The following is a 22,331-nucleotide window of genomic DNA, read 5'->3' as shown; positions in this document are numbered from 1 at the left end:
GTGACTTATTTCTAAGGAAATGCAGTCAAATCCAGGGAGACACTGGTGACGTGTCTTCAGTGGCAATCGAACCTGTAAACTTCTGAACACAAGCTCATTACTCCAACCTTGAGGCTTTACTGTGAGATAACCACAAGGCAACAATATCACCACCATCAAAAAGACAATGCACACTGAACGAAAAAATATCAGGACACGTTAGGTTCATTTATTCACCGAGACAAAGCGTCTTGCTCAGTCGCCCTTGAATCTTTGGCAAATACCTGCTGGTGACGTTGCTTTGAGCTGTTGTTCAAAGGAGGCCTGACGTAAACAACCGAGCCACTACATGCGTCACAATCCCAACGGAGCAGCATGTCACACATCCACTGCTCATCCACCTCGTCCCACAGAGCGCTCAGGTTCAGGGGGGCTCGCTTTGGGAAAAGACTGATCAAAGGCACATTAAGTATGACCTGCTGCTCGGAGTCTAAAATGTTCTAAAATTCCTGCTTTTCATGAATATAGATTGTTACAATACGGTGGACTGACAAAAACATGAACGCACTTTAGTTTTCTACGTGGACACACACCCAGCTAACATAATAATGGCACTCCTCACTGCCATTTTCTTTAGTTATTATTCTTTAGTCATTATGACCATGAAGCTTCCAGATGAGTAGCTGTCTCCAACCTGAGCAGCTGGTTATCTGAGAGGTGCATTTAGAGAACTTAACACAGTTATAGGAATGCGAGGAAAAAAGGTTTTTGCTGGGAGTGCCCTGAAATTCTATACACGTCACCTTGAGCTGGATTTCGAACTCAAAGAGCAAAGGAGGAGAAGCACAAGGAGTCAACAGAAGGACGTACGTGCACGCGGCGAGTCCCGGGGAGACATCCTGAGCCTCCGAATACTCAAACCACATGAGTTTCAATGGTCCAAACTAGAAATAGCTTTATTATGACAAATACTCAAGTTTGTGGTCAGGCTTTCTTCTCCTGTTGTGTATACACACTTACAGTAGATGCATGCACAACATGTCCAGACATGCCTTTTCTTCAAACTCAGAAGGAGTTTCTGGAGACAAATACATGACTGACTGTTAAATGCTGTGTACTGTTTTCCCATATGCTTGAAACCTTATATCAGGCCCACAGCATTCAGAGTGACTGACATGTTTAGACAGGAGGTGGTACAATGTTAACAGTCTGACACCTGACACAAGGGAGTCTACTGTACGCATACACAAACACACAGGCGTCGAGAGCCGCGTGCGTGCACACACACACGCACACGAAGAAAGGACCAACTCCAGATGTGCTGTAAGAATATGAAATATATTTTGAGGTACAGAATAACCGTAATAGTAAATAATCAACAACACAGAAAACGTGCAATGAAGTAGGGAGTAAAAGCAAAAAACAAAATCTTTACAGTGTGAATCAACAGATTTGTTGCAGTCAAAAGTGCACAAGGACACAAACACGCAGTAACATTCAAAGGTTCACATACAAACACAGCGAGCTGCAGCTCGGCGCCAAGGAATTCAGTGTGTTCAGTACAGTAAATGGTTTATAGCTGACGGATTGTCTCAAGAGCAAACGTTCCCTCTCTGAAGCTTCAGACCAAAGCGTGTTTTGGAGTAATTCAAAGAAGTCGATCCCTACGAGTCAGAAATGAGACCGCTGTCCCGTCCAACACTCCCACATGCACAGATGAATCGACAGCATGTTCGAAGGTGGAAAAACAGGACGTGAAATGGACTGGATTTATTGTGCTGCTCTTCCTGTGAGCTACCTTAACTAGATGAAGTTTAAAATGCAAGAGGTCTGGAAACTAAACCGCGGAAGACTGGCAATGAGGAGGAAGAATCAAAAATAGTTCATCTCTGACCTCTGAATATGAGCACCATCAACCGAGACCTAAGATCATTTAGCGAACAATATATCTTACTCTTATGAGAGAAAAACCAACAAAAAACACTTTGTCATGAAGTTTGTTTCTTCACTCGTCCCTTCATCTAGCTTCTTTGATACCAGTCACTAACTTTTCTCTTGTTTGGGATGTTTCTTTGTTTGTTATTTGTGCTGTGTAACAGAGATCAACACTATGATTCACAATACTGTCAAGTGGAGTGTTTGTTCCAGGAGCTTGTTGTGCCTTCATGAGAAGAATGCCCAACCCATTTCGCCTTGTTCCACTCCATAGTCGACCTGTCAGGTATTTTCAATTCTTAAGCGATAGAAGCCAAATTCTATCAAACTGACGGTGTAAAAAGTGCTTTGTTTTATTTTTATGCCTTGAGCCGCCCGTTACAATTTTTGGTTATACCCCTCTTTCTTCTCTTTCATCTGCTTTACATCCACTCATATTAGTCTTCCCTTTTCTCATTAAACTATCCGGGAGGAGAAATGACCATTTTAACGACCATCACCTCCAGTGCCTTTCAGAACAGACTCCTCCTGCGTACAACCTGACCATTTGGAAAATTATAAGACGCAGTTACACACTCTTTGGGAGGAGCAGCGGCTGCGGCACAGAGTCCACAGTCTGCTTATCCAGCGCCTCTTTGGCTTCCGGCTGTGATGCTGCTGCGTGTCTTTCTGAGGGCGGAGTGAGCGCGTCTCCATCAGGGGCGCTGTGAATGCCATGGTTGGTCAGGAGGCCCTGGAGGTGTAGAATTGTGGTCGCCAGCAGCTTCTTCTCCTCCTCCAGAGAAGAAACCTGCTCTTTCAGCCGACCCTCCGACTGGACTAAGGCCTCGACTTGACCCTCCAAGCTGCAGACCCGAGCGTGGGACACCTGGGTGGGCGCAGGGAGGGAGAGATAGTGCACATGTGAGCCAAGTACAAGAGAAGGTAACATGTATTTATCTATGTTCTTATGTGCACCTGCAACTCCTCAAGTAAATCCAGGTTCTGCTGCCGGAGGCTCTGGTTGGTTCTTTCCAGCTGTGCAGCTCGCTGATGCTGGTTGAGGGTCGGGGGCGTTTCCAGTAACTCGTCCTGCAGCACGTGGTACTCCACCTCATAGGCCTGCAGTTGTTTGGACATGTCCATCTCGCATACCTACAAGAGAACGCACACAACATACTGAAAATGTGCACAACACACAGGAAAAATGTAATTAGATTGAACAATATGTGATTCACTTTATGCAAAGCTGCTTTCAATTCATCAATAGTTTAGTTTTATGGGCCATTTTAGGTTAAAATGAGGAGGAAACTCATCTAGAGAGTATATACTTTTATTGCTAGAATATAGAAATGTGTAGAAGTGGATATGAATCATGTCATAAGTGACACACATTCAGCTGATCGCCGTCCTCTTCTTTCTGATGTCACTACTCTGATTGGTAGAAAGTAAACAATGGAGTCTTGTGTTGGACTTGAGGCTCCACACATCCCGTGTGTGTGTACACTCCCAATTTCATTTTTCTCTTTAGTGATGAAACTGTGAGTCACGCCATAGTTCTCACACACACACACAGCCTGAGCTGGAAAAGTGGCCCTGGAGGGAAAGTACCGGCAAACAGCTCATTTAATGTTTCATGCAAATTAGAAGAAGAATGCACGTCTTCTTCAGAGATGTCATGCAGGTGCGCTATTCTTAACAAGATCGACTTATCACACACACCTGTCAATCGTGACACAACCTCCATTTCATTACTGGTACTTGAAAGAAGCAGAGCGATTTGCGTATATTTCACCAAAGAAAACTTACTCATACTTTGGCAAACGTTGGTTATTGGAGTGATTTGACAGGTGACCCTGATGTTACTGACACGCAGTAGATCTTCAAACACTGACTCATGGAGGTAAAGGTTAAAACATTTCCTTCACACCCATCGCCTGTTCTCATCACTGCTGTAAAAACAGGGTGTGGACGCCACCGATGGTCTCTGCCGTTCTACAGACATATTCCTTCATTGTCCTGAAGTCACGACAATGTTTCTACACAACAGCACCGTCTTTTAAAAAAAAGATCAGCGCAGTGAACTGATTCAGTGACACAATAAACAATACCTTGGATGCTTACACTTGGTACCCTGGTCCAGTCCAAAAAGAGTCTGACAGAAAAAACATCTTTAAAATATACTTCCCATAAAAGTTATCCCTTCTGCTCAAAGAATAAACTGAAAGACAAAAAGAAGTCCATTGCCACTCATTTCCAACTCACAGTAGCCCAAATCCATCACACCAAAGTTGATATGTTTACAAACAAACCGGAATTTGTACCCATCAAACTGTGTTTCTGTTTCACTGACTGGCCTCATCTTTAGAAAACTGCTGCAGGGGTTTCTGGCATATGAGAGACGGCATCGCGGCAGTTCCAGCAAAAATACCAATATATTATAAATGATTTATATATATATTATAAATATTATAAAATATTTGACCAATTCAGCCCGAAAAAACGCCAGACTTTCTCAAATAAAAAGTCTTCAAGCCACGAGGATAGTCCTAAATGCTGTGAAACTGACCATTAATGATTTTTCCAGTGCGAACAGAGAGCTCGCGAGATCAAGTGTACAAACTGGATCTTGTGTTCACAATGCCTCGGGAAACTTCAGGAGTTTCCGTGACCGTAAGATGTCAACAAACCCGGGGACGTTCGGCAAAATTTAAATGTTGGAAATACGCACTCGCCCGAGTGTAACGATGAATTTCTTTCAGAAAGGTATTGACAACGTATTAGAGATGTAGACAAACAACTTAAGCTGGGTTCTAAATTTTTCATTTTTCCCGCGTGGATTCTGGTGGAGTATCCTTAATACACTCCATTAATAATACTGTGATTACTTTCCTTTTCTGTTTTACTTCAGAGTTAAGCAGTCCACTGCATATATCTTTGTTATGTAAATCATTTTTCTAACCTGGTTAATGGTTTTTTCCATCTGCACCAGGCCCAGGTTGGGCAGCGTGGTCTTGATGAAGTCCACGATAGACTCCAGGCTCTCGTGCTGCAGGATCAGGGGCTTGTGGCTCCCCAGCAAGCTCAAGGCAACTTTGAAGATGACCTCTGACCCTTGTAGGAACAACATATCTGTCAAAAGGCAAATAGAAGAGAGTTATAGGAGGAGACGGAGGGGAAAAAAAATGCATATAACAAAAGAACAGGAGGATAACTAAGAACTGATGTCACAGCTTTTGTTTAATGATATATTGTGACATGATGACAGGTGCTGACAGCAAAGTTTAACGTTTTGAGATTTAAATGCTTTAATGCTTGACGTCAACAAACGAAAGGTTAAACAAACAAATATAGGTCGTGGTGAATCTGGGATAGGCGGACAAGGTGTGTGTGTGTGTGTGTGTGTGTGTGTGTGTGTGTGTGTGTGTGTTTACTTTTAATGCACGAGGGTGTGGTGAGGGTTTGGCTGGATAGCATGAGATCACACAGAAGATTAAGGAGTAAGAGCGGAGGTGTGGAGGCCAACGTACAATATCAAATACTTAACAGAGCAAACATGATGCCCTGCAAGTGTTTGGCGCACACACTCCCCGCAGACACACGCGCGCGCATACACGCACGCATGCACATACATACACGCACACACAGTTATGCTCAGTTAAGCACGAGGAGCCAGTGAGTCTGGTTCAGTGACTGAGCACCGTATAAGAAATTAAGCATGAAAACAACACAAAGGCGGGAATGAGGGACAGTAAGCAAAGACATTAGAAATAAAAAAGTGTAAGTATGATGATATTGGAACAAATTCTAAAACAAGAGATTGGAACGAATAAAAACTTTATGTTTGATGTCTATGTGTACATGACATACAATAGTAAGCTTTACTCCAAAAGAACTGTGGTTAGAGTTTCATCATTATTATAACCACCAATAACCATCTTCTCTGTACGTCATTCTCACTTATATATGTTTTGCCTACAATATCAGATTTTTCTCCTGCTCCACCACTCTCCTCCCTTTACCTAAACTATCACTGTAATATTTGACCACAAATACTACAAGTTAGTGAAGTGAAGATAATCAAAAAATCTCTGTATACGGCCAAACATCTGCACATCTCAAGAAAATGAGCCGATGTGGTGATTAAACCAGAGATGTAGAAATGGAGACGTCTCAAAAGCTCACCGAAGACTCTGGCCACAAAGCCCAGGGGGAAGTGTGAGGCGAAGGCAGTGAGGAACCATGGGGTGGCGTATAAGCTCGGCCCAATCTCCTGCCGCTCCAGGTGGCTGTACAGATCTCTGTGGTAGTCATGGAGCAGCCGCGACAGCTGGTACATCTGAATCTGACACGTGAACAAGAAGAAAAACGCTTTTTTAATGAGAAACCAGGTTGCATCCATTCCTGTTCTCTACCAGCCAAAGAGCTGCATTTGGCCAACACAGGAGGAAAAAAAAACAAGGTTTATGCAAAACGGGTCACTCGTCCATCGCTTGGCTACCACATCTAAACAGAAAATCAGTCACAAACAGGTTTACACATATGGACAATTTTAGAAATTCTTTAACTAGCTCGTGTGGAAAGTAGGAGTTGAGACGACATCAAGAACATCTCGGAGAAAATAAACAACAACACAATGGAAACAGCAGTAAGCAAACGTCTATGAAAACAGTAAACAAGGTTGCACATTCTGTCTCTTATTTGTAAATGTTCAGATTGTCAAATTGTTGTGGGTGTGAATATGCTGTATTTTGTGGAGATTTGTTTTGGACAGTTACTGTTTCTACACCCACTTTTCCTGATGTTCCTGAAGACCTTCAGTACTTTGTGATCGTTTGAGAAGAACAAAATGCTTGGTTCCTGTCTATCATCATTGAGGAGCTATTTAAATTAATCTGTTCGTGTGTGTGTGTGTGTGTGTGTGTGTGTGTGTGCATGCGTTACCTGCAGGATAATCATGTCAGGCCTGTATTGCTTCCGGAGCCCTACATCATACATTAGAAACTTGAGCATGTTGAAGGCGTCTTCTTCCCCCATGTGTAAAAGCAGCACTCCAGCAATGAAGGACAGGCCCTGGCAGTACCCCACCTACAATAGAAACAATAACCAAACCTTAATCTTCATGAGACAAGATGCATTATGCCTGGAGGACAGATGGTTTGTGAGGTGAAGAGACACAAACAAGATGACAGAAATGAGAGCCAAAAGAACAGAAGAAAAGAGATTACCTCGGGGTCAAGCAGGGAGTAGGCTTTCAGGATATTATACAGAGAGAGCTGCCCGGCTCCCAGCTGGGCTTGGAAATAAGGATGAGTGGGAAAAGTGCGACCTACAATAGAAACAAAAGCAACACATTACCAATATTTACATTTTTTTTAAGCCAAGCATGGTTTCTATTTTGACATGCGAGACCACCATGATGTACATCTCAGACTTAAAAACATTGTTTCAACAAACTTGACTCATTTGACTTCGTCTGACATGCTGCTTCAAAAACAAAGGCTCAACTGATATCGCGGCTTCTGGGAGCGTTCACATGTTTGAACGAGGCAGATTCACTGGCGGACCTTGCCTCAGGATGCAAGACTTCACACTATGCTGCTCAAGCTAGGGAGGAGCGCAGAGCGTGTGTCCAAGAAAAGACACACACATGAATGTGGCTTTATGTCAAAACTGCATACTCTGCTTCAGAAGCTTAACATGTAATGGGGGATGGGACACGCACCTTTTAAAAGAATGACAAGATAATGAGGACTGGGCTCAGTAAAAGAACGTTCTTACGTAGACAGTCTGCTAAGTGGCAGGTGTGTGTGTGTTTTGGGACTGAGGGCTTCTTGAATTACAGAGAGTGGTGTGAGGTTATAGGAAATACAATGAGAACTGTGCAAGTGTGTATGCAAAGAATGTGCTGTCGGGGCTTTATGTTTATCAATAAATCCCTCCCTCGCCTGACGGAAAAGTCTGTGTGCGTGTGTCATGTATGTGTTTGTATTTTCAACAACGTTTAAGTAAGATGTGCACCTTCACTTTGTACACCCGAATTATTCAACTTTTAGAAAAAAAACTTTTTGCATATATGAACTATTTGAGGTACCAATTATCAATTAATTCAAACCCCTGTGTAGCTTGCGTATTGTAAATACTGTGTCCATCGAAAAAAAAACCTTCATATTATGTAAGCAAACTGTCACTACCCTGCACTATTTGAAGTACAGTGAATAACATAATAGGCAGATGAAAGCTGCGGGGTCAAACACAAGAACACGGGCGGGTAAGTCCTCAAGGGATAGATGTGGGGGTGGATGTGTTTCTGTATGCATGTGGGTGTTATATGGGTGTGGTGAGTGTGTGTGGGTTTTTGGGTGAGAGGTGTTGGGAACATTTCAGGGTGTGCAGCGTAAAACAGAGTTTTGACAGATATGATCAAGTGTACATTGAATAAAATCAAAGCTGCTTGAGATTTCACACACTTGTGTTGTGACGCTGTCCCAGCAGCACTTCTCAGGGGCAGATACTCATCAAATCAACGGCTTGTGAACTCAGACAGAAAATGAATAGAACACTACAATAGAAGACGTGCTGAGGCAGAAAGTTTGAGCCCATTTTAAATGGTTCAAAGTAGTTGAGATTTAGCTGCGTAGTGCTAAGTAAGGGTGAAGCGAAGACACCCGTGGTCATACACACACCAATGGTGGCGGCGCCTTGCAAGGCACTCAGCTTCAATTGGGAGCAATCTGAGGTTTAGTGACTTGTTCACGAACACTTCAACATCTGGACACGGTGAAACGGGGGCTCAAATCTGTAAAGTTATGATTACAAGACAACCCCTCCTATCGATGTGTGTCAATTACCAAGGTCAATGAGGATGGCGTGTTGCTGCGAGGTGAGCTGCTTCAGTAGTTCTTTGTAAGGCGCGTGGTTGGAGGGGGGACGTGAAGGGACGGTCTGTCGTAGCAAGTACTGCTCGGAGAGAAATTTCCAGATCTCGCCTCGATGCTGCCTCGGGACACCTGTCAGAAATGACAGGAGGACGAGGTGAATTAGAGCGAACATGGCACGACATGCAAACCAAACAGGTGAATATCAATCATTCTAGATGGACTGACAATATATCGACATTGCAGATGGTACAATCCATTTTCAGCCTTGCATGTTCGCGTTCACATCTACAGCTGAAGGGCCATCTGGGCAGCTTCACATGAGTAGTGGTTTGTTAATAAATATCAGATATTTAGATCAGACATAGGAAAGCAGCATCTTCACTGGTTGTCTGGCTGTTGATAAAATAACTTCCTTTATTGGTTAGGAGCAAGGAGTATATGGTAATGAGCTTCAAAAAGCTGCTGGTGTGTCGATTTTAGCTCCATTTCAGTGGAGCAAGTTAAGCAACTTCCCCTATTTTCAGGGTTTCTCTCACTTAATTACTGAGTGACATCAGTTTTATCCTTATTCAACTCTTCACCAGAAAAACGGGTACTGCATCATGTTTAACTCGTCCTTCATGGACATAGATGTCTTAATGTGAGGAGCAGTAATATGGAATTTATTGGATGAGCAGGTTCTTGTCCTACATCCACTGTGATCTAAGGATTGCATTTATTTTACTGTTGACTCTGTGAATAGGCATGTTTGTGGACTTTAGATCCATTTTGTTTGAGGGAGAGAGCACAGGAGATAACCTTCTTGTTCCCTGTGCAGCACATGCTGACACTAGAAAGTGGACACAGCAGAAAGTGCTGACAATGAGAACCACACCAGGGGTAAAATGTTGAAGGGAAACATTTGGGGAAAATTTTGAAAAATGGAACAGAGGCTAACAATAAAAAGTAAACTCAAGATTTCTTTTTCGGTTCTTGTGCTGGAGGTCAGTGTTTAAAGATACCTGCTTATTTAAAAGAAAAATGCTCAAACGCTTCGGTGAAGCACTGATATGCATATTTGTGGAACATGATAAATACCTTGTGCAACTGCAGCATGGATGGTCTCGGAGTCAAACTTGACCTTTGCTCTCCCGTGAGTTCCCAGCATTTTCTCCCACACCAGAGTGACCTCCTTCAGACATGGAGTGATTTCCTCATAGTCCAACTTAAGACGCTTGTTCTGCAGATTGCTCGCCGAGTCTACAAAGGAAACAGAGAACACACCGTAAGCACTGTGACAACACCAGTGGTCTTTGTGTTCCTCTTTACTTCACATATCGATGGAGCAGTTTACAAAGAACTCACAATTTGAGTGTCAAGTCCAATCGTGAACCTTCATTGTGTCTTAAACCACAGTCGTTTGGGTGGAGCAGTGGTGCTCCTATGAGCTCTGTTGGTGCGTCTCAATCCTCCACCTCCAGTACCACTGCTGAGCACGTTTTAGATGTCTCCCAGCTTCAAATGGATGACTCATTATCAGGCCTCTGCAGAGCTTGATGGCGACTCATTTATTTGAAACAGGTGTTGGAGAAGAGAGTTATGTAAAACAAAGTGCAGTGGTCGTTGAGGAGATGAAACACAACAATGGCTCTTTAACTTGCCAACGAAATCTCAACTCCACGATCAGCAGCAGCTGACTGCTCTCTGCTTCTCGTCTTTTAAAAATGTGACAAATAAAAACACAATCCAGTCATTTAGTGGCCATGATTCTACTGCTCATGGTTGCAGGTGCATTATAGTGGCATTTTGTTGACTTGGCTGAGCTTGGCCAATATTTGATTGACAGCTGGATGAACATCCAACACAGTAGAGCCCGACCCAAAACCAACTGTGGAAAGTATGGCGGGTCAGCTGACCCTGATGCTCGTGCTGATATAATATGTTATGTTCACATTTTTCTCCATATGCATGTTTCAGGGTGAATGAAATAATGACCCAAGTTTACCTGCTCAGTCAGTTCATTCCTTTAATTTAGAGCTTCTGTTCATAATTCACTGCATTGAGGTGAACCTCAAAATGACACTTTCGAACATTGAAACTTTGGTTTACTATAAAGCAAAATAAAGTTGAGAGACGCTGTGAAAAAGTGGTAATTACAGAGGGTTCTTTGATCAAATTCACCCTTCTTACACTGGCCCGAAACTTTCATTTAATACATGCTGGTTTTTCATCAGTGGGCTTGTCTTTAAAACATGAGCCATGGCTCTTCTTCTTTCTAATCTTCCACACAATAGGTCCTTCAGCACTTATACTCGTTCATAAGATTCAATAATACTTTAATCTGGATGTTGGTATGTAGCACACAGAACTCAGTGTGTTGCAAAATGACTCCTCCCTTCTTCAGTACTTAATATTAGGGATTTCTTTCTACTCACAACAACACCAGCTCAAGTTGGGAAGGGGAGACTTTCCTCCCCCAGTTTAAAAACATCAATTTCAGATTTGCTCCAGCCCCTTGTGACATTGAATTAGAGAGTGAGAAATAATAATAAATAAAAAGAAGGGATGAATGATGGCTGGATAAACTGGGGTTTCCTTCTCTGTTGAGGTATTTTTTTTAATATTCAAACAGAAAAGTCCTATGTTCAGATTTGTGATGTTTTTGTCTCCAGTATTGACCAGCACTAGTAGACGGGAAGACTTTCAAAATGTGTAAGTTGATTTTCAAGTCATTAGAGCCCAATAAACCTTAGCATACAAAACCAATGAAAAATAAGTTGATGCTTAGAAATATGATGTTGGTTGTGGCGTGACTTTTTTTTTTTTTTAAAAGTCATGAATCTAAGACTAACACCTAAATTCTTAACTGATATACACCAAAGGCAGATCAGGAAATGAAATAATGTGCCAATTATCCACTGATCATTGTTAACATTCAAAAAAATGTCCATAATACATTTGATTTATCTATCATACAATTGTATTTACCATATACAATACTCTGCCACTTGGAGAGAAATAGATCTCCTATTACTCTCCACTGAGAGGAGCTAGTGGAGGGTGTCCAAGTATCTACCGTATTTTCCACTATTGAGCGCACCTGAATATAAGATGCATGCAAAAAAAAAAGTACATATATAGGCTGCACTTGACTATAAACTGCAGGTGTCCACGTTGTAACAGGGCAGGAATTTCAATATGGGAATACGGAGGATTTGCTCATATTTTCATAAATTCCCGCAAATCTGTCTTTCATAGTGTTGGAAATTCCTGCACACAGTGCTGTGTGTGTGTGTGTGTGTGTGTGTGTGTGTGTGTGTGTGTGTGTGTGTGTGTGTGTGTGTGTGTGTGTGTGTGTGTGTGTGTGTGTGTGTGTGTGTGTGTGTGTGTGTAGAAATCCATAAATTAGCTGCATCATTACCATTGTATAAGCCGCGGGGTTCAAAGCGTGTGAAAAAAAGTAGCAGCTTATAGTCCAGAAATTACGGTAATTGCAATGCTCCCTGGTCGCAGCACATTACAGGTTTAGCAGACAAATCCAACTGAGAGCAGGACCTGCAAAAGAGTTTATATCTCTTGTTTGGTTCAGTAGGAGCTTGGGGTCCTTCCAGCAGGGCTGCTCGTAGAAACTGCTAAAGACAGGGAAGTCTGGGCTTCTTGAACTGCACTAACCCTTGAAGTAGATGGCTGGCCCATACATTTGACACATTGTGTCTATTGATGGCAAAATATGCCCAACACAAAATAAATTTATGATTTGCAAAGAACTTTGATCGAAGTAAACAAGAGTACTGAAGAAATTACCATAACAAAGATGGAAAAAACAAAAAAACACATCTGTGGCCTGTTGACTTTTTCCAAAGCAAAGCCATTGTTGACAACATCAAGTGGCCGATGATTAAACTGTGTAAAATATATTTTTGCACGATCGATGTGTTTACGAAACCTTTACTTGGAACATTCAGATAATATGGACGACAAAGCAAAGAAAAAAACCCACATTCTGTTTAACAAGTTGATGTCAGTAAACAAAGGAGGTGAGAACACACCCTGCACCCCTAAACTGTTCCCCTCGGTGTGACAACACCCTTCCTCTCTCTCTGCTGTATATCTCTTAACCCACAACTGATCTTCAATCTACCTTCACCAACCCTCAACTCTTCCTTCTCAGTAGATTTCAGATTCAGTAGATTTGTCTCCTATGTGAACCACACTACCTCTCCCTGCTTCCCCTTGTGGATGACCCCACCCTTTCCGCTCATGTGTGGTGTCCACCCAGAGACCAGCTGCAACATGGACACGTTTGGGAGAGTGATATCATCATTGCAGGACAGGACAAACCCCCCCCCCCCCCCCCCCCCCCCAATCAGGAAACAGAAAATCATTTGGAGGACAGAACAAGAGAATCATTCTGAATCTTGTTGCTGAAGAAAGAATTTGCTAAAAGTCGACCGCTGCAATCACAATTGGAACCCCCTTCAAATTGGCAACTTTGGAATATGTTAAATATTTTTAGGAGTATATTCTTCACAGAATACCCACATTCTAAAACTACACATTGAATGGAGAGCACATCAATCGGCCCGTCTACTTTTCATGAAATGCTGCAGATTATAGCAATCACATTCAAGAAAGTAGCAGGAGTGACCAGGAAGGCGAAACTGGGTAATGAGGGGAGAAAACTCGGGCAAAGCGGATAGCTGACACACCCAGTGTAAGAATAGATGCTGTCGGTGAGACTGTGGCTGCGCTGCGCTCCTTATCAACTGTCTGGAGCAAGCAGAGTCTCGTCCATCAGGAGCTGCACGTTGGCAGCAACCCAGCCCGCACTGAGTTTCTCAAACTTCTCCTTAAGCCGGCAGCAGCGGGTTTGGAGAGGACAGATTGAAAGAGGACAGGGAGTTTAGCTCCACCCGGGCAAGTAACGGATAGAAAGGTGGAGCGCACCCTGTGGGAGCAATAAAACACAATTACACCATAACCACACGTTAAGGCCTCGACATGCGAGAGATGTGCAAGTTGACGTGGTTTCCATGATCACGGCGAGATTGTGCATGTCGGCTTGCTGACTGGACTTGATTTTTTAAACAAACTTGACCTACAATCTCTCTCCATCCACACCCTGTTATACATGCAATAATTGCTATCTGTGTGATTGGGTGGAGCACTGTGTGTGAAGTAACCTCTTTGCATATTGTTCAGGCAGCCAAGGGTGTGATGCACAGCTAGGTCTATGTAGGTACCAGCCAACTAGGTCAGGAACGAGGTGGAGCAGTTCACACACACACACACACACACACACACACACACACACACACACACACACACACACACACACACACACACACACACACACACACACACACACACACACACACACACACACACACACACACACACACACACACACACACACACACACACACACACACACACACACACACACACACACACACACACACACACACACACACACACACACACACACACACAGTAACGTTTCATAACGAGTTCACTTATTTTTTCCTGAAAGGAAGAAGAGTGGCTGTGAACTCAACAACCAACCCTGTGTGAACTCACATCTGGAAAAAGGCAAGTTGCCAGAGATGTCTTGAAATCTAATCATCTAATTTTCAAGCCTTTCATGTAATCCCACCCACTGACAAATGATAGATACCATTTTCAAATGAAACAACAATGGCTGCATGTCATCATGCTGACAGATGACATATGAAGCCAATTCAAGCTTGGAATACATCATATCATGTGAATCTAAAATGTGACTATGAGCCAACAACATGTAGTTTTTCATTCAAAACTGAGATTATTTCTTTCAAAGGAGACTAGTGAATAACATAGATTTCCTGCCTGGTTTCTAAAGACAGAGAAGCTTCACATATTCAACAGTATTCGCTGCGCGTTGCAGCTCACCTTGTAGCTTTTGGTTCTCCCTCTCCATTCGTTGAAGAAGGATTTGCTGTATGATTGCTTTCCTCCACAGCTCTCTGAGCTCCTCTTTGCTCCTCTTCTTCCTCTCCTCAGGGACAGCTCTCATTGATGCATCCCCGCTTCCTCCACCCACCACCTGGCCAACGCACATTCGACCCCCCTCGAGACAAGCATCCCCAAGCTCTGAAAGACAGATTATCAGCACACATTATGCTACATTGACAACCATAGGTGAGCATATGTGGAGTTTGCAGGGTCAAAATGATCTGTAATTTGAGATTACATCTTGAAATCAAATTTTTACAAAATGGTGTAAATGCCATTACATTTTACATTAAACCATTAAGAGCAAGACCTGGAGATTTGAAAAGGCCTATTATTCAAAAACAAGCTTACAAAAATATTTTCCGAATTTTTCCGAACCTTATTTGGCACAAACCCATGAAATGTGGAAATGATAATAGCTGTAGATAATCATGCGACTTTCTTTACATTTCTGTCTCCTAAAAGATCAACTGTTTTCCTTTAACAATTTGAGGTGTTGTTTTGCATTAACAAGGCATGTGAGATTTACAGGAGTGGTATGAAAGAAGTCAGTATTATATTATTTGAAGGTGTTTACTTTGTATATAGGTGAGAATAACACAACAGCAGTGAAAAAGCCTATAGTTTACCAAACTGCCATTTCTCATTTGTGCAAAATAGAATAATCTAAACATAGATGTATTTGACAAAGTTGAGTGCAAAACACACACATAAAGTTAAAATAATGTGTTTGTGTAACTCCACCCAAAAGTACAGGGTGGATCCCAAACCTCAAAATACTCTGTGTTGTTTGGAGACAAGACACACCAACTGTCTTTATATAATTTGCTTTGCTTTTAGTTTTTAAGAGCATCATGATTGTGATCAATTCGAGGCGCAGACCCACACGGAAAGTGACACTGTGGTTCACGTATGGCATTTTGATGATTATCTTTCCAAAACTTGCACCAAGGAAAAAAAAAAAAAAAAAACTATGCAAGTATACACACCCTTTTAATGCCGCGAAGACAAACCTATGTGGTGTACTTCATCACACACAAAACACGATGACAATGGTGCTCTTTGTGCCGGACGAGGTTAACCTTTACGTACTGTATTGCCTTTTGTGTCTGTGTCAGACAGTTTCCAAGACAGACTGGAACCAGCAGGGTGACTATACAAACTTTGACCTCTTCAGTTTTGAGAAGAGTAAAGACAAACCGGACTTAAAGTGTGCAACAGACGCACACAAAGACAAGGGGACTTTCTTAAGTGAGTCATTTGTTTGTTAGACAAACACAGACTGCTCTTTCAACAAAACTCTAGCAACAAGTTTGCAGTCAAAGTGTAAAAAATTCAAGCAACATATATACTGTATAAAATACACACTTCCACAACGACCTATATTTCATTCCAAAAGCAAACAACTTGGCGAGAATCAGGTCACAGCCTATGTACACACACATACACACAGTGAATAAACAGTGCGAGCGCTTTCCTTTGGCACTGTGACTGTGTGGACAGTCAACATGACCTTGAGACATTGCCATTCCTTGTAACACACACACGCACGCACGCACGACACACCCATGACCTCATGCATTTAAGCGCAGCCACACAAACACACACCCAACTCTACCCTCTGCTGCGTTCAGCCGTTACAAAGCCCATCACCCTGAGCTGCTAAATGCACTTTTTTTCTTCCTACACTCGACGGCAATAGAAACTTTGAGTAAACAGCTCAATGGTGCAGGGGACAGAAGTCAAACCTGCTGTTGACCTGAAGAGGAAGCTTCACGTGCCGACATCAGCCTAAACCTTAATAATCTTTATAAGCAACATATTCGGTGGGAACTTAAAAAAAAATGACATCAGTCCCTCATTCCACAATACATTTATAAAACATACGAATCAGTCCTGTGAAGAACCAAGGTGTGCACGGACGTTAACTTCATACCGGCAACTTTCTGCTATGTTGCTCTGTTCCTGCAAAGAATGTCACCTTTGTGAGTGAAGCGAATGAGACTATATCATACAACTATTAATTTATCTATTTAGACATTTTTGTAGCAGTGAAGGTGTACCAATAACGACACACTGTAGACTGTGGGAAACAAACTCTGGCATCCCCCAGTGGTCACGTCACAAAAAGACACAAGCAAATAGCAGGTCTATGCTGTTTTACAAATAATGCTAGTATTACAAATACTCTGACCATTAAGTGTCTTTTGAAATTTTATTTAGGCCAATTTGCAAGTTAATATTGTTTTCTTTCATTGTTGTGTTCTTCATTCCTCCACCAGCCATAATTGTATCTGCGTTGGCAGCTACACAAGAGTCATAAAAGGTGGAATAAAATTTATAGTGTGCGACGGCTCCAACAACAAGTACATCATGTTCATCAAAGCTGTCTTCTATTTTGGGTTTGGCTCGGTGGATCAACCATTCTGTGACGTGTGCCATTATTTCCTACAGCTGACACTTTGGCTATGTATCGGCAAGAGTCGCAGGAACGAATATATATCACTGAATGTAAGTGACGGTATTTTACAATTCATTGTAGTTCCATGATCAGAGCATCATGATGTAAATTTGGCTTTCTCAAGGTGCAATGTGAGATCTGCTTTTTTCCCCCACCCATCTCACTTATAATTTAACAACAACAACAAACATTCTAAATTGAAAATCAATATTAAACACGCAAAAACAATGTTTTGTGCAACTCAAGACTAAGAGAGAACAAGGGGGCAAGTGGAGAAAAAACCAACGGGTGCACAAGGAGAATTCTTTTTAGCCACTAGGTGTCAATGTCGTGGTCCGAAAAGGCTAATATTCAACCAAAAATACTAAAGTCAACAGCTACAAACTCTGTTTCCATCAAAGCGTTCCCTTATGTAGACAGATTTCAAGATATATCAGGTGTCATAGTATATGAGTAGAGAATATTTTCAACAAATAGCCAAACAAATTGTAAAAAATAAAATTCATAAAAAAGGCCACATCTCTCAATGTCAATATATGTAATAGAATTCAACCAAATAATGGCATTTAAGCCTCAAAACCGAATTGACGTTTTATGTTTCATAAGTTTATTTATGTATTTACTTCCAGATTTGTTTACCTTTATAAAGGGTAAAATATCTCTTAATTCATTACTGTTTTATTCGGTTTTGGTACATAAGGCTTAGATTCTATTGCACATCTGATGCCTCCATTTTTAGATCCACTATACCCACTTGAAGAGCAGAGGAAAGGCTGAACAGAGAGAAGCAAACACACACACTCTTGCTTTGTGCAATCGAGGGTCACCAATTAACCGAAGAAGCATGTCTAAGATTGTGGAGGGAAGCTGGAGTACCGAGGTACTAAAGTAATTAAAAAGAAAAAAAAACTCTCTAGGATCTTAAGGAAAGGTGCCAGTCTGGAAGCAAACCCAGTTTTTTTTTTGTTGTTGTTGTGGAGTGAGAAAGCTAAACATGGAGGAAGGCTATAGTTCTCTCAATACGAAATGAAGTTGTCTCAAAGACACAGGCACGTTAGAATAAAAAAAAAAAAAAAAACATACTGTTTAATCATGGCAAAAAAGGCAAAGTCTAACACGGAAAAGACTCCCACTATTATTACTGGAAGACAATATGTTTGAACATGTCTACATGTGTGGATCATACAATTTCTCACAAGCAACTTAAAAGTGTTAGCGTGACCAACCCACCAATCCCAACTGTCAACACTTATTCTGTCGTATGTACACGGGACATATAATTAACAAAGCACAGGATATGAAGACACGCAGGCACAGGCACGATTGCCACATCTGTACTGTCTGACATGTACACTTATAATGTGAGAAAACAGATGACTGATATATTATGTGCAAGTAGAACGTCACTTCGGTCAAGACAGCCCTGCTTTACACTTATACCTGCCAGATATGTTGTGAGTATTCTGACTTGTTGTATAAAAAGACAAACTGCCAGGAGGAGTGCGCTAATTAAAAACTTAACCTCCTATTAAAAAGAGAAAAAGCTATTGTATAAGTCATCTCTTGTCACAGTTTCTGTTTCTACACGTAATATTTACTGGAACGAGTAATGAAACAGCGACACCGAGTGGAAAGGTTTTGTTACTGCACTATGTTTTTGTTTTTTCTTCATGATCTTGTTACACATTTTCAAACTGGTCTGCTACCGATGACTTGCATCATCTGCAATTGGTAGTACAGAATGATTGCACTATCTACTTTTAATAGAAGTAAGTATATTGTAAGTGAAACAGGTATAAAGTCCCTTAGTTCTGTTAAATGAAAATATGAAACAAAATATGTATTTTGAAATGGGGTTTTTTCCCCAGTAATAAAAGTTCAGTTGAAGTTCAAATGTAAACGTGGGAATCAAAATAAAATTCTATTGATAAGAGTATAATGTATTCAGTGCTTCACTTTTTCCACATTTTGCTATGCTACAACGTTATTTTTCCCAGAAAATTCTACACACCACACCTCATAAGGACATTGTGAAAAAAGTTTTGGGAAAAATTTGTTTTTGATTCGGGAAGTCTGTGGTTGACAGTGCATGTCAGAGCATAAACTAAGCATGAATTCCAATTGTCTGAGTTCTTTCGAGACAGGATTGACTTGAGTGACAAATCTGGGGTCAAGGGTCGAGAAAATTTCTGCTGCTTTGAAGGTCTCCATGAGCACAGGAGCCTCCATCATCATTAAATGGAACGCGTTTTGAACAACCAGAATGGCCCAGCCAGAGCCCAGACTTGAATTCCATTGAATATCTCTGTCGAGATCTGAAATTGGCTGTGAACCGACACTTCCCATCCAACCTGATGGAGCTTGAGAGGTGCTGCAAAGAGGATGTACTGTAACAATGTACTGAGAAAAAGTTGCTAATACACATATACGTGTTGTATGTATGTGTTTTCTTAGTTTTTATTTATTTACTTTTTTTAAATCGGCATACATTCAAAAAAAATAAAAAATGTTTAGATGTTGTCATTACGGGGTATTGTGTGTAGAATTTTGAAGGAAGTGATTAATTCAATCCATTTTGGAATAAAGCTGTAACATAACAAAATGTGGTAAAAGTAGAATGTTGTGCACACTTTCCAGATGCACAGTATGTCAATTAGAAATAATCTATTTTTGAGTGAATGCAACTCAATTTCACTGTACTGCAGGTACGGTAAACTTGTCTCATTGCTTTGCCTTATGACAGCGAAACACAATTGAACATTTTACAGCTTGAATTGTCCATCAAATAAAATCATAAATCAGGCATTGATTTGAATGACATGACTTTATTCTCACCATTGGCATCTGAGCCTTTTTGGGGTGTGGCGACCCGAAGGAAGATTTGCTGCCTCCATGAATGTCGGTGGCTACGCAAAGGGCTTTCCCCAAACTCAAAGGCCGCAGTTGGTGTGGATAGAGCCGCGACATCACTGACAGAACAAACAGACACCAAACTTTTGTCATACGTGTCTTGATATTACTCAATAGAAAGATAACAACTCTTCATATAAAACACAAACACAAGCAAAAGATTAAAAACCGTGTGTGTGTGTGTGTGTGTGTGTGTGTGTGTGTGTGTGTGTGTGTGTGTGTGTGTGTGTGTGTGTGTGTGTGTGTGTGTGTGTGTGTGTGTGTGTGTCTACCTGTTCTTTGGCTCAGCACAGTCATTTTCGTGGACAGGGGCCAGAAATTGAAATTTCAGAAAATTAGGGACAGAGGATGAGGAGTGGAGGCGAGCGCGCAGACCACCCAGAGGACTGAGATGGAGGTGAAAATAAGGAGGCAGATGAAAATCAAAGCAACACTGAATCCATTCAGACAGAGACATGCTGCTGGCTGTTGACATGAGCCTTTTATACACCGAGTTAAGTAACTCAGAAGATTTAAAAAAATGCTGAATTATTATTACAACCGGCTCCCAAACAGTTGTCTATAGACAGCATCGCTCTGTATGAATGGCTTGTTATACAATAATAGGCAGGCAACATCAAAAAGGACATGTATGAGTTGAACTGACGAGCAGACGCTCACCTCCTTTTATTGAACCGGGCTCCGGCAGAAGGTGAGGAAGGAAAATGGAGAAGAGAGTGGGATGAAGGGCAGGGATGAGGAGGAGGAAGGGGAGAGTCGTTTGGGATATGTCTGAGAATCGGTGCAAATACAAAAAGAATGAAAGGGTGAAAAGACGACACTGAGCAATGTGTAAAAAAAAAAGAAAAAAAGGAGGGGGGTAAAGCTAGAAACAACAGGACTACAGCTGGTGAAGCAGTGAAAGCAGTGGATGTTAGATTTGGTATCTTGTGATTTATTTATTTTTAATTACTCCTCATCATGCCAGATCTAGAAGGTGATATCTGCTGTGTAACCAATAGCAGAAGGATCATGTAGTCTTCCTTATTTGATGTTACTTCTTGCCTTTTATCTCAGCAACCATTAGATTCAATCATTATCACCGGGTTGTGGTTCATGTGAGCTGGTATATTTACAACGTTTAAAAAGAGACAGGGGGGAAAAAAATGACCAGAAAGTTAAGAGTGGGAAGAGATAAAGCTGCAGAAAGACTCAGTGGCTCGTAATCTATTGATATGAAGTAGTGAAGAGAAATGCTGCTCTCTCCAACATACTAAAGCGGTCTGCTTTAGATTGTCAAAAGTTATTTTGTTTTACATTTGCAAATCTAATTTTGACAACCTGAGGACAGGCAGAGTCGAGCCCTCCCAGTGTTTTCTGGTTCCATCCTAAAGGGGGTCCTGTATCCCAGTTGAGGAACTAATGCTTTAACTGACACCCACCACATGTATAATATATAAATATTCTGATAAGACTTATTTTCTTAAGGTTTAGTAGCAGTTCTCTCAGAATTCTGGGAACCAGTCTCTACAGTTTTCTCCCAGTCACAGAAAATGCTCTCTTCTATCATCAGTCATTAATAGTATCACTGATGAGTATTTCTGTGTCCCCGGTTTGGTGTCGGTTTTTATAGTGTGTACCGTGTTGGTAACAGAATGCTGTCATCAGTACATTTGTGCATGTCACCGGGCTGGAATGTAGGACCTCTGAATATTGAATAAATGGTTGCTTTGTAGCCAATTCAGATTTGCTGTTGATAAAACACATCCTAAATACATACCCTCTGAGTCATGTGATATACACACACGCGCACACACTTTTTCCTTACTTGCTCTGGTGCGGGGTGTCTGTGCTGACAGAGTAGTGTCGTACGAGCTTGGGCTTGGTCGCTGCAGTCGGCTCCTGCGGTGTGTGAACTGTTAGGTGCGAAGGTGAGAACTCAAACCCTGACGAGGGGGTGGGAGAATGGCTGTAGGTACTGGCCCGTCGGCGAAAGCCCTGTGACTTGGCGTCACCGGGCAAAGAGGAGGAGGAGGGTGACAGGCGCAGGGAGTTGTCGATGCGCTTCAGGTCTCCTGTCGAGTTGTGGCACCTGAAGGTGTGAAGAGGAAATAAAGAGTCGGGGGACGTTTGCCGTGTAGAGAACACAAAATTGTGCATAGTAGGTCAATTTTGTGACATGCACTCCCTGAGAAGGCTGAACATAATCCATCCACCACTGAGAAGTGAGCACG

The 22,331-nt window shown here is 41.8% G+C and overlaps 1 protein-coding gene across 1 annotated transcript in view; it reads right to left on the bottom strand.

Annotated features, from left to right (window-relative positions):
- Positions 1 to 917: 917 nt before the first annotated feature.
- tbc1d1 (TBC1 (tre-2/USP6, BUB2, cdc16) domain family, member 1) overlaps positions 918 to 22,331 on the bottom strand; it is a 40,216-nt gene continuing 18,802 nt past the window's right edge. Inside the window, exons 10-20 of the mRNA XM_080463024.1 lie at positions 21,926 to 22,189; positions 20,044 to 20,177; positions 14,685 to 14,885; positions 9,852 to 10,013; positions 8,745 to 8,903; positions 7,122 to 7,222; positions 6,838 to 6,981; positions 6,079 to 6,238; positions 4,856 to 5,025; positions 2,872 to 3,048; positions 918 to 2,782 (exon numbers count right to left, since the gene is read on the bottom strand). Coding sequence (XP_080319150.1) covers positions 2,483 to 2,782; positions 2,872 to 3,048; positions 4,856 to 5,025; positions 6,079 to 6,238; positions 6,838 to 6,981; positions 7,122 to 7,222; positions 8,745 to 8,903; positions 9,852 to 10,013; positions 14,685 to 14,885; positions 20,044 to 20,177; positions 21,926 to 22,189 — 1,972 coding nt within the window. The 3' untranslated portion in view covers positions 918 to 2,482. The remainder of the gene's footprint in view (positions 2,783 to 2,871; positions 3,049 to 4,855; positions 5,026 to 6,078; positions 6,239 to 6,837; positions 6,982 to 7,121; positions 7,223 to 8,744; positions 8,904 to 9,851; positions 10,014 to 14,684; positions 14,886 to 20,043; positions 20,178 to 21,925; positions 22,190 to 22,331) is intronic.

Source organism: Lipophrys pholis (assembly GCF_963383615.2).
Source record: "Lipophrys pholis genome assembly, chromosome: 5".
Classification (NCBI taxonomy): Eukaryota; Metazoa; Chordata; class Actinopteri; order Blenniiformes; family Blenniidae; genus Lipophrys; species Lipophrys pholis.
This window is presented reverse-complemented; position numbering and strand designations above follow the sequence as displayed.